Here is a 12,571-nt window from a genome sequence, read left to right on the forward strand (position 1 = left end):
GTCAGGATGGGGACGAATTTCGGCAACGACTCCATCTCCTTCAGATGGTTCACTTTCAGCCGCTTTCCAAGGCCTCGTATATTTCCCTCAACACACACACGCACATACACCGTCCGTCGCCCAATTCTTCAATTGATGGAGTGGATGAAATGTACCCACTGGCTGGCATGAAGCAAAACCACGTGAAAAGAAAAAAGAAACAGACACGGTTCCTTGCAAAGGACAAGCCGCGCGCCTGCTAGCGACATTATCCTGTCCGGACTCCGGTGTTTTCTCGCCCACCGGTACCACCGCCGAGCCGAAAACGCGCGCCGCCTTGTTTGACTTGCGTGTTGCCAAAACTTGTAACCAAAGTACCCGCCAACAACGAAAGGAGAGTAAAATACCGGGGGAAGAAAAAAACAAATGCAAAAGCGGCGCCCCATTAAAGCCCGCTTTTCTCACCACAGCACCACCCAGCGGTGGTTCGATGGTTGGGATGTTTGTGGAAATTTATGGCACCGGGAAAAGTTTTCCCGCCAAATGATTGCACTCACTTAGCGCCGTGGTGTGTGTTGTCACACGATTTTCCTTCCTTCCACGGGTTTCCCGCTGCGCTGATCCCACTTTCCATCGGTTCCATCCTCCCTCGCTGGCAAGGGCTTCGAATAGTTTCGGTATCATCCTTCTCTCGTCGCCGGAAAGTGTGAGGTTCCGCACCGTTTCGTATCAGCAGATAATATAAAACGAATTACTTTTTCCACATCTTTTTTGCCATTCCTTTTTCCGGCTTTTAAAATGCATGCAAGCAAAAGAGAAAGATGGAGGAATCGTAGTAAGCCATGAAAGCAATCGAAAAGTGGAAACAAAAACATTTTTTTTCAAACAAAGGAAACTATGAGATTGTATCATAGTGCTTGTAACACCCACAATGGACCTTCGAATCCGTACCGAAAACCAATTTCTTTCTCAACCCACAAAAGATGAGATTGTTTTTTTTTTCTTCCTCATTTTGTTTTTCATTAAACCAGGAGATTCTTGGGAACACAAATAATATGGAGACACCCTCGCTTGTTCCTTGTAATCCACCCAAACACACAAGAGCTCGTAAACGAATTAGACTCGGACGGGTAAACAATTTGCACCGTTTTTCCGCCATTTTCCGGCAGCGATCGGTGGCTCCACACTTCTGTCGAACGTGTTGATACAGGATAATTGATACACTTTCCCTGTGATGGCAAGGAAAGTTTGTAACAGCTTTGTTTTTTCCCCAAAATTATTTTCAATCGCCAATCGTCGGTGTATCCTTTCCTTTTGTCAGCGTATTTTTTATAGTTATTATCCATAATATTTATGAGTAAGATAAAAGTTTGTAGATTTGGAACTATTCGATTTGTTTTAAAACTAGTATCGTTTAGTTGAACCTGGTTTGCACACTTTTATTTGATAAAGACTGGGCGTCTGGTACTACCAATGGGAACGTTTACGCTTTAGCATGCGAAGCATGCAAATAAAATGAAACGAATAAATAATAATTAAAATGTTGCCCACGATTTGAATAACTTGTCAAAGGGACTTGTCAGAATGTAAAATATCCGGTTAAAGCGAAATCCCGTCCGTTGAATGCCTCGAAAATCTTTTGATCCAATCCGTTCGGCACGCACATCGTCAAGAAAACTCCTAATCTGATCAATCTTTCATCAGCGTTGAACACTTCCCGGAATTCAATTTTGCGCTATCCAAGGAATGCTAACATGAAATCGATATGCGAATGATTTTTCCTCGAGTTCCAACGACTCCGAGACGTTGGAATGTTTAGCGAATTTCGCAACAATATTTCTGACAGTCGGTAAACGTAAAATTCAACATTGAATTTTATTAGACCCTCGCCTCAATTCGGAAGCATGTTTCAAGGCTCCATTGTCTAAGATCTCGACTTCGGTAGGATTTGCAATATCTGTTCAATTTACAATTTAATTAAGAATTAAAGAATGAAGATTTACTGACTGCCTAGAGGCGCTTTCGAAAGGCTGCAGTGTAAAATCAATGATACAGATAATTTGATCGCAACCAACGGAGGTGGGAACTTCGGTTGCGTAAGATTAAATTAAACGCATAAATCATTTTATTATGGCTTCCGAACTTGCACTACCAGCTGCAAACAAGTAAACATTCTTAGTTGGCTTTCGTTCGGGGCCTGTTCCGAACGGATGGAAAACTCTCGATTGAAGATAGATGGTAAAGGTTCCCGTTCGTTCTCTTATTTCGATTTGTCACCGAGACACGCGCTAACTATCTATCGTTAGCAGGAGGAGCAGGAGGAGGAGTTTTCGGTTTCTACACCCCGAGTGAAGCGAGTGTATTTTCTCATAATTTGCTTCTCCAGCCCTGGCACAGAACAGACCAAGATCACGTTCGAGGTACCGGTTGGTAAAGTGAAACCTATGATTAATTAATTTTACACTTTGACCTCCCGCAACAATCTCCGGTCTCCGGTCTCGATGTACCATCGGTTGCGTTAAGCGTTCCTAAGAAGCTTGAAGCCAAGCTAAGGAGTCGGATCGATTGCACGCCGTAAATGAAAAGTATCCATTTTCGTTACACAAATACTTTCCCCTCACCTTGCGGAGGAAATTAGACTTGCAGTTGACATGGTGTGTAGTTGATAAGGATTCCGCTTTCAAAGGAAATGTCTTCTGGTGCTGCTCACTTCCGTCGAACACTTGCAAAACCAATCAAACTAAGAGGCATACATGGAAACATCTTTTACTTTGATGAGAATAAAAGAAAATCGAAACAATTAATACATTGTTTTCAAACATAGCAGTTAGCTAAACATTCTGTTTTATCTAACGATAAAGTACACAAATTACTTTTTTCTTGTTTCGATAATACCCACTTATTTTGAAGCTGAAGTAATTATGTAAGTAGAATAATATTGGTGGACCGTCGTGTTATAAAATTGTTAGAATATTACAAACAAATATTAATCATTTAGATTACATTGTCATCAATTTTATTTTTTCGTGTTCGTCTGAGCTCTATCTTTTAGGCTCAATAAAAGAAAAAATAAACAATTGCTACATCGTTCTCAAGCATCGCATTTGGCACGACATTTTTTCTTTATCTAATAGAAATTGGAATATAAATAAAAAATCTCTTACTACTCAGCTTATTTTACTAGAAATAGTAATATTACTTCGTGCGAGGTTACAAGAAAGTTGAACAGAGAATACAGCAGCCATTTTTTTTTTGAATACCATCGTATATGTTTTTATTTGTGTTTCAAGCAAATAATTATCATTTCGACCTCACTCGTTTGGAACTGAAAATTTGTTTCCTTTTTTTACGCTTTCATTGCTGTTGAAAAAATGGTAATATTGTATTTTTTTTCCCTGTCTTTTTTTCCTCCAATTTACCAGGTTTACGACTAAATCTGTGCCTTATCAACCGTGTGCGTAATTGTTGCGCTACGTCCTCCGCCTTTCCTGCCGTGATTCGTGAAAGGCTCCCGCGGGATTGAAAACTACCATCCGGCTGACAACGTGCCGGGGACCCATTTGGACGTGAACATCAGGACATCATTTCTCAGCCCGTCCCGGAAGCAATGGGCACGCCACGGATAGCGACCGACGAGCAGTAGGAGCGGGAATGTAGCGGGATGCACACATTCCAGGGTCCGTGCCTGCCGGAAATCTGCCGAAGCGAGCCGCGTAGCAGGAGAACCCGGGGCATTGCCATCCGTTGATGTACTCTCTGATGCCCGGCCCGTCTCCCGGCTTCCCGAGCAGCAATCCGAGCGGAGGAAACCGAGCAGCCAGAGCATGCACCTCACCGGACGCCGACGGTGGATTGCGGGGTGGCGCGGGCGATGGTGGTGGTGGGCGCATGCCACGTCCGGAAAATTCCTCTACATAAATATTCTGCTCGTCCTACTGCACAATGGTACGTAACGGGTGTTGCTGGAGCGGAAAAAAAAGGGAAAAGGAAGAACCTAGACCGGTCTGGTTGTGGACCCGGTCTGTCCGTGCGGCATTGTTCTACTCGTAATTTTCAACTCCATGATGGACCATAGCGGGGAAGGGAGAGATTGTTGGTTGTTGGCCCATGCGAAGTGCGAGGAAAACGATGTACCGCCGACCGGATGTAGGCCCGAGGGCGCAAAACGGGGTCATAGAGTTTTGATTTATCACTTCGCACTGGCTTGTGAGTCGCAAAAAAACAACCGACACACAAATTGGCGAGCCTTGTCCCTATTTAAACATCCTTTTTTTTTGCGTAGATACAAGTCATTCCGCCTGCATTGCGCTTACAGATTTTCCACATTGTTTTTCCATCCCTTTAGCGCTCTCCGTTGGTGGGCTGCGTAAAGGCAATCTGGTGCTTCCGAGCTCCTACACAGCACACGGAGACGATCTGGACATCCAGCTGCATGCCGATCCGCAGGAGCTGCAGGCGACGGTGGGGCGGTTGAAGTTACAGATTGCACGCACCCTCCCGGGTGGGGGCGGCACCGTCGCCACCACGCTCGACATCCGGTTGGACGCGAACCACAACGTGACGCAAATCAAAGTGCCGTGCTATCACTTCCTGCACGGCGGTGACTACGAGCTGGTGGTGCTGGAGGAGGGTGAGGGACATCAGGAAAACCCCGCCCGGATAATTGACGAGAGACTCAGGCAGCCGCTGAAGGTGGAGTGGCCCGTGGCGCGGCTGGCCATTGTGCCGAACCGGACGGACACGTATCCCGAGGCGAAAGTGCAAGGTATCCTAGAGTTCGCCGATGTACGCTGCCAGCTTCCGGCCAAGGGTGCCGATTCGCTCGACCTACCGGAGCTGTGGCTCGAGCTGATCTACTGCGGAAAGTCGGTGGAGTCGTGCAGCAAAGCGAACGCCACCGTGCCCTTTTCGAAGGCACAAATCCTTTACATCGAGCAAGTGCGAGGGCTCCCCCGAAGGCGAGTGATCGATTTCCGGTGCGATCTGTTCGGTCTCGCAGGGTTCTACGCGCTCCATCTCAAACCGAGCGCCGCCAGTCAAACCACCGATCCTTCCATGGGCCCGCTGTTGCAGGCCCGTGCCCTCCTACAAGCCGACTGGAGCAAACAGTACGTCTTTACGGTGCACACGCGAAGTATCTTCCCGTGCGATCCACACGGACCCGGCATTCGAGTGCTTTTCCAGTATCCGGCGTGCATTCTGAACCAGGCCGATCGGGTGCGGGTGTACGCGAAACTACGGGCCGACGTCCTCTCGCTCGCTCCACCAACTTCCCTCCACTACATCGCCGAACAACGCGTCTCCAAGGGGCAGCACTCGCTCTACTTCGAGTGCGATCTGTTCTACGAAAAGTTCGTCGAGTACTGCTTCGTCTACGTAAGCCAGGCAATCTCAGGAGCCGTCGCCGACATACGGATGGACTGCGTACCAACGCTCCCAGTGTCAGGTGAGGTCGCGATGGCAACGATGAAGAAGAGAATTCACACCGCGGGTTTATTGATGGAACGGGTTGATTGGTCTAAAATTAAATTTTAATTTGATGGAGGCGACATCACATCGGCTTGTTCGAAAATATGAGTGACGGGTGAATTAATCTTATTTTGATCGAACCGCCCCCGAACCATGATTTTCGTTTGCCTTTTGGCTAGATTAATTACCTTCCTGTCTCTCCCACCATTTCCATAGCCTCCGATTCCGGTGGATGGGGACCGTGGAGCAACTGGACGCACTGCTCGACCACTTGCCGGGGCGGCATAAGAAATCGCTATCGATTTTGTGACTCTCCGCCGCCTCGCTATGGTGCAAAGTTCTGTGAGGTAGGTACCCTGGACTACGGTTCTGGAGTAAGGTAAAGCAGCTTACTTTTGGGGGGCAGTTAAAAGTTCCAAATGGTGTTGTGTACACTAAAACATCCTAGACGGTTGTAGCAGCACAGCTGCAAGTATTGATTTTCCGTTCCGAAGTTGAGCGATGTAGCCTGTTTGTCTACGGCAACCGAACCCGGTGTTACATGCAACACGTTCGAAAAGCTTTCCTTCGGTTTTAGGTTTTCGATGGAAATTTTTAAACTCCCCCCTGTGCAGCCATCGGCGTCGTCGCAACACATGTAACGATAATTCACCGAAGTATGAAGCCTGACGGTAGCCATTTAATTTCCTCCCGCCTTACATTCCCCCTTTCCGGATAACGCTTTCCGCATTCCTTCGTATACCTTCGAGGCAACTTTCATGAGGGTTTCCAACACGAAACGAAAACGGACGCGGGAAGGAATGGTCATAAAATGGATTCTAATAAAGCTGAAATTACCTCCCGGCGCAAAAAGTGTAAATGCGCGGGTAACGCGAACACCACCCGGTATGTACAGCAAACGACTCTCCAAGCAAAACACACGAATTCCAGCATAGCATATCCTAGACCAAATCCACTGCTAATGTAATCAACATTCTAAATACCTATAATGAACAGCACGAATCTCTTCGTGTCGGTCCGAAGTAACTCGTTCCATCGCCCGGTGGAATGGGTGTCAGGTGTGTTCCGGTGTCTGCGTTGTTGTCTGGTTGACTTCTCACTTTCATGCTGAGCAAAAAAGGGAGTTTCACTGGCCACATAGAGACGTTCAAATGGAAACTTTCGTTCGCGTGCAACCTCATTCCGGTGCTGAGAGTTTTTTTTTCCGCCCCTACGCCCTGTATTGCTTTACTTTCAAATAGCTAAAAGCTAGTGTTGGAAACGGAAAAAAATTTAATCGATATACCTTCGACACGCCGTCGTCAAGGCTACCTCCACAAGCGGCGGTGTTATTTTGTCGACCGAGTAGTCCGATTTGGTTTCCCAAAATTTGCAGTCTTGCTCACGATGCCGAAGGAAAAGAAACCCAAGAAGCCGAAAAAGGCCGTCCCGGAGATACAGCCCGTCGATGGGCTGAGTGCAGTGGACCGACAGTTCTACGAGATTACCATCAATGATTTGAACCAGAAGCTGGCGCGGCTGAGGACCCACAATGTGAAAATTGAGGACCGCAACGAGGAGCTGGAGAGTCGCCTCAAACAGATAGAGGAGGACCGGGCCGATGTGACGGCGTACCTGGATCGGACGCTTCAAGAGAAGGTCGGCACCATCGTGGAGCTCGAGGACAAGCTGAGCGAGCTGTCGAAGGTGCGCGATCAGGAGAACGAAGAGTGCCGGAAGCAGATCAGTACGCTCGACGGAAAGTATAAGGCGATGCATGAGCAGCTCACGTCCGAAATCAAACTGCTCACCGGGAAGCTGAACTCGATGGAGGAGTTCCGGTTGCAGCGGGACGAGCTGATGGCCAAGTTCGACGCTCAGGATAGCGAGCTGAAGGAGCAGAACAAGCGCCACAAGAGCACACTGTACGAGATGGAGCGGAAGGTCATACTGGACAAGGATCGGTTGCGCAAGGACGTGGAAAACAAGCTGCTGCAGCTGTCGACGGAGTTTACCAAGTCGTCGGAGATTCGTGTGGCCGCTCATACGCAGCGGTTGGTTCGGGAGAACATTGCACTCAACAACGAGATGGACCGAATGATCTACACCCAAGAACGGTTGCAGAAACAGTTTACGGAGTTACGAAAGATGAACACGGAGATGCGCAACCAAGCTGAGATCGATGTTGTTGAAAAGCAACGGTTGATGCAAACCTGCCAGGAGCGACTGGAAACGATCCAGCGGCTGACGGATCAGTTCGAGGCGGTTCTGCAGAAAAATGGGGAACTGAACGCGTTCCAGCTACGTGCCGGTGAGCTGGAGGACGAGAACAAGACGACCCGGAAAGAGTACAACCACCTACGGCAGAAGGTGCGGGTGTTGGAGCAGTACATTCACTACATTAACTCCGATCGTCAAACGCTCCGGAGCGAGTCCGAGCACCACCGGAAGGAGTTCGAACGCATCGCGGATATACTGAAGACGGTCCGGTACACGGTCCGGTCGGCGTTTAAGGGTGAAGAGGAAGACTCCGATCTGCCCTACCAGGAGATTAAACGGAAGCGCCTGATTGCCGATCTGCTGAATACGCTCAACGAGCTCGAGATGCAATCGCAGCCTCACCAATCGGTTGAGACGATCGTCGCCTCGCTAACCGAGCTCTACGATCAGGGTGATCTCGGTGTACTGCCACGGGAGTCGATGGAGACGATCCTCCGTAAGACACAGGGCCACGACGAACAGCGCACCGAATCGCCCATCATTAGTTCCAGCACGAACGCATCCCAGGCTGTGGCAGACCAGCAGTCCACCGGCGGTGACGGGGCTAGTCAAGACGAGGAGGACGGTGAGGCGGCCATCATTGATGTAGTCAGTGGCTCCAGGCTTGTGTTTATCGCATCGAACGAATCCCTGGAGGAAGACAGGCAGGAAGCAAGTGATCCACCTGACGGGGATGATGGTGATGATGAGGGTGACGAGGAGGAAAACTCTGGCGAGTACTCCCAGGAACAGGAGGAAGATGAGAGTGCCTTCGGAGACGACGAAGCGAGTCAGCAGCAGCAGCAGCAAGGAGCCACTAGAGACAGCGAAAAACGGGATGAAGTCATCGTAGACGCACCGGAATCGATCGAGGATGAAACAATCGAGTTTGTTGGTTCAAAGAGTGATTCAGATTGAGAATAAAGATTACAAATGCGACACAAATGTAAATAATTATTAGTATCATAGGAAATTAAATAAAAAGGGAAGGACTTTTAAAATTTCTTCTCACACTTCTAATGGATTGTTTCTTAAATTCAAACTCTAAGGGAGCATCGGTACAGACGGAACGGTGTGGTTTGGAGAGCTCGGGCGACTCGTGGGAATGCATGTTTAGTCCAGCGATCGGTAACATGAACCTGCCGCTGGAGATCGAAGATGTCAACACGGAGATCGGTCCCGGGTGTCGGTGTGGCTGCGTCATCCATCTGGGTATGGTAAAACCGAAGCGGCTGCTCGGTTCGTCCTCGCACAGCTGTCCCGATCGTAGCCTGTGGTTGATCAAAGGGGACGAAGGGTGTCACATTCGGATGACGATCGACTTTCACAAGTTCCCCTGCGACGGCCAATGGTTAAAGATCCGTGACGGTGATTCCGTGGCTGACGAGCTGTTGCTGCAGTTCGGAGCAGAGCAAACAGGATCGGAAGGGTCCGGCACGGCGGCGGAAGCGTCCGGCAACGTGCTGTTGGTTGAGTTTTTCTCCCGGAAATCGGAACACTACGACGAGGCATGCAACGCTGGGTTCCTTGGACAGGCGGAGCAAATAAGTAAGTATTCGTTTGTCTCGATAGTTCCAGGAATGGCCACTGAAATTAGTTATATGATTTACTCTTTCAGAATTAAATCAATCGGTTATGATGGTGCCAGGTAATAACACGACCATCGCCAGCAAAGTGATCATGCCGATCGTACAAAGTCTACGGAGCTACGCCAGCTTCACGATTGCTCACGTCTGTGCCATTGCATTCATCTGCTTCATCGTGCTGGTAAGCTTCCTGCTCGTGGTCCAGTACCTATTCCGCTATCGCAAGTATGAACTGGCGACGAGTCGTATGGAGGCGGCCGATTCACCTGCCCATACGCTATTCGGTTCGAGTCAGTCACTTGCAGGAGTGGCACCGATGCAGCCAAGATCAAGAGCCGTCTCCACAACGACCCTCATCTCGGAGATCGTTTCGTACGTGAAGCTACGACCACTAAGAGCGACAACTACCATCAAGCATGAGCGCTTCCGGGAGAGTGTGGAGTATACACTGGAGTCAACAGGAAGTCGGTCCGAAGGTGGACCTTCCGATGGTAGCACCGAGATCATCATGGAACTGCAAGATCGGGGAACGGAAGGCGATCCGAGTCGACGTGACGACGTTGATGAAGAAACACCTTTACAGAGTTTAAACGACCTGAACCATCCGGATGGTCGTGCGGGGTCGCCACGAAGGTTGAGGAAAGTGTCCGCCAACTCCCCCGGGCCAACTGATGCGCACGAATCGGACGAAGAACATTCCACAACCGTGAGTTCGGCGTACTCATCGTTAAACCGAGAGAAAACTCCTCTCGTGACGAGGAAAAGTGGGACTTCTAATCGTCCACACGACACCGACACTCTGCGAAGTAAGAGCTGGGATTATTTGCATAATATATTGTCGATTTGGGAATTTGCACTAACGAAACCCCATTTGTTTTTCTTTTTCGGCAGGCGATCAGCACCTGGTGAAAAGTGCCACTTGTTTGATGACGACTTCGAGCACCAGCACGGCCACGCTTACCAACGTGAGTCCCTCGGATGTGGTGAGTTGGTGGTGTGGCGTGTTTTAGTTCACCAAAATGGTCCATATCTAATTCATCAACTGTTTATCAATCTTTCCCTGACACAGGAGTGTTGCTCCCCACCCGATCCGGGTGTTCAGAGTCCCCTGACGCGGCGCAACACCGGCACGTCATCAATGCGCGGAACGCGAAATGCAAAAGAGAGCAAAGAGAAGCGTAACCTGCAGAAGCTTCTGGCTGGGTCAGACTTTTCACTTGGGGCTCCCTCCGAACAGGACATGGAGATGGACTATTACGACTATAATGTCATTAACGCCGGTGCCGCGCCGGGATCGTACCTTGGTATGGATCCGGCGTTCCTTGTGTGGATACCTCCACTCGACGACGACGACGACGACGAGAACGAGGATCGCCCACCAAAGAGCGCCCAAGGGGAGGACCTGTCCGACGACGAAGACGGTGAGCTGAGGGAATTGACGAACCAGCAGAGGGAAGGCGAACCGCGTAGTGCCAGCGTGACTCCGAGTGCCGAACTTATCCGGCAGCTTGCGGAGCAAAAGCGCAACGACTACATCATCGTGTCGCACAGCATCTCTAAGAGCGATGTCTGTTCCGAAAGTGACGGCGATACGAAGCTATCGACCGAGCGGCGCCGACGGAAGCTACACGAGCTGATACTTGTCCGGCGGAAGGGCGATTCCGGTGGTGGTTCCGGTTCCGGTTCGTCCGTCCGGAAGAGTTCCTCCGACGAGTCGACCGAGGAGCGAGAGAAGGAAACTTCCTTCACAAAGTCCCCGGTAGACAATAAGCAGATCAGTGATTTCTACGAAATGGCCGACATTGCCTTCGCCGATGACGAGGCAGATGAGGAGGAGGAGGAGGACGACAACGGGAAGCTGTCGCCAGAGAGCGGTGGGTTTGGCGAGGAACATCCAAAGGGTGGCACACTTTTGCCATCGGCTCGAATGGTCGAAGGGTCGAAGGAGGAAAGCAAATATCAGAATGTCGTTATCGCGAGCGATCTTCGGCGGGAAGGTGATCATTTGGTTCAATAAATGACTAGCGGCAAAGGAATCTGATCCAGGCAATACACCGTAGGACGATATCGGTTGACATTTTCCCAACTATACCAAATCCAGGGTTACAGAAAATAGTACAATACAATATAATACCTTCTGAACCATATCGATCGGAAATGACGATAGAATCAACACAACATGCATTCAAAACTGTTCTAGTCAAAATGCCACGGGATCCTTCACGCAGGATACTAACAACACCTCTTGTAGAAATAGGGATTCCTTAACAGATTTTGCATTCTTTAGTCCATTAGTCCTATCCAAGGAACAGAATAAATAGTACAATCCATTCCAGTTTTCCCCAATCACGCCCAATCCTGTGTGAGGGACACCTCGTCGCCGTTTAATACATTTTAGAAGCCCGAAAGTTATAGATAGAACATTCGTATTTCCTGTAGAATTGTATAACCCCACGAGACAGTTAAATTTAATGCAGAACATCTTGTTCATGAAGCGTCAAACCAATTTTAAAAGTCATCCCAGAACCACAATTCCCCGGCAAACGGAAAAATCCAACCTACCCCTTGGGCGTCTTTGGTTGAATGTTAGAAATAGAAACTGTAACTGTGTAGCGACATTTTTCCGAGAGACTGACCAACTGTACATAGATAGAGTATAGATTTATCGAAGTTTTAAGAACTCTACCTTGTGAATTTTACCCTTGCCGCGAATTGAACCGCCATTTTTCGTTTCAACAACAAGGAAAAGCGTTGTTCTTTCTTTTCGTATTTGGCCTCAGGTATTTCGTAGGTTCGTAGCACCGCGAGCAAGAAAACTGTAAATCAGTAAGGAGTAGTCAATAGATCAATAGGAGCGAACATGTGTGCGTGTGTGTTTGTTTGTATTAGGGGAACAGTTTAGGCAAATATGAGAACGAAAAAAAAAAAATCAAAATCCAACGCCATTTGCTTTAGTGGATTCTGGATTTGGCAATTTCCAGGCTTACTTCGATGCGCTTAAAACATAAATACGCTCTAGCTATAAGTATTTGTAAGTGTATTCGCTCTTAGTTGCTTTCCCTGAAATGGTAATAGAAGTAGCAGTTCATAGTTATCGATCAAGCTCGGGGTTCTCTTGACACGATAATGGTGGCAAGCGTAAAACACGGTGTATACAATGACCGTTGTGAATCACTTTGGGAATCAATCAAAATCTCGACATCTTCTTATGCAAACTAGGCAAAAGGTTCGTTATGTTATTGTGAATGTAATCATCAGCAGGGTTTCGTTTTGCAAATTTAAAAATGGAAATAAACACG

At 48.5% G+C, this 12,571-nt stretch overlaps 2 protein-coding genes across 2 annotated transcripts; both read left to right on the forward strand.

The window, feature by feature from the left end:
• Nucleotides 1–3,803: 3,803 nt before the first annotated feature.
• On the forward strand, nt 3,804–11,289 carry LOC131289197 (uncharacterized). The gene is made up of 7 exons (XM_058318406.1): nt 3,804–3,924; nt 4,325–5,425; nt 5,665–5,795; nt 8,736–9,234; nt 9,305–10,078; nt 10,164–10,255; nt 10,342–11,289. Exons 1-7 carry the CDS (start codon nt 3,804–3,806, stop codon nt 11,287–11,289), a joined length of 3,666 nt encoding a protein of 1,221 aa, XP_058174389.1.
• LOC131288212 (cilia- and flagella-associated protein 157) lies at nt 6,835–8,604 on the forward strand. Its single transcript, XM_058317329.1, has one exon. It carries the CDS (start codon nt 6,835–6,837, stop codon nt 8,602–8,604), a length of 1,770 nt encoding a protein of 589 aa, XP_058173312.1.
• Nucleotides 11,290–12,571: the final 1,282 nt, after the last annotated feature.

Source organism: Anopheles ziemanni, chromosome 3 (assembly GCF_943734765.1).
Source record: "Anopheles ziemanni chromosome 3, idAnoZiCoDA_A2_x.2, whole genome shotgun sequence".
NCBI classification, from domain to species: Eukaryota; Metazoa; Arthropoda; class Insecta; order Diptera; family Culicidae; genus Anopheles; species Anopheles ziemanni.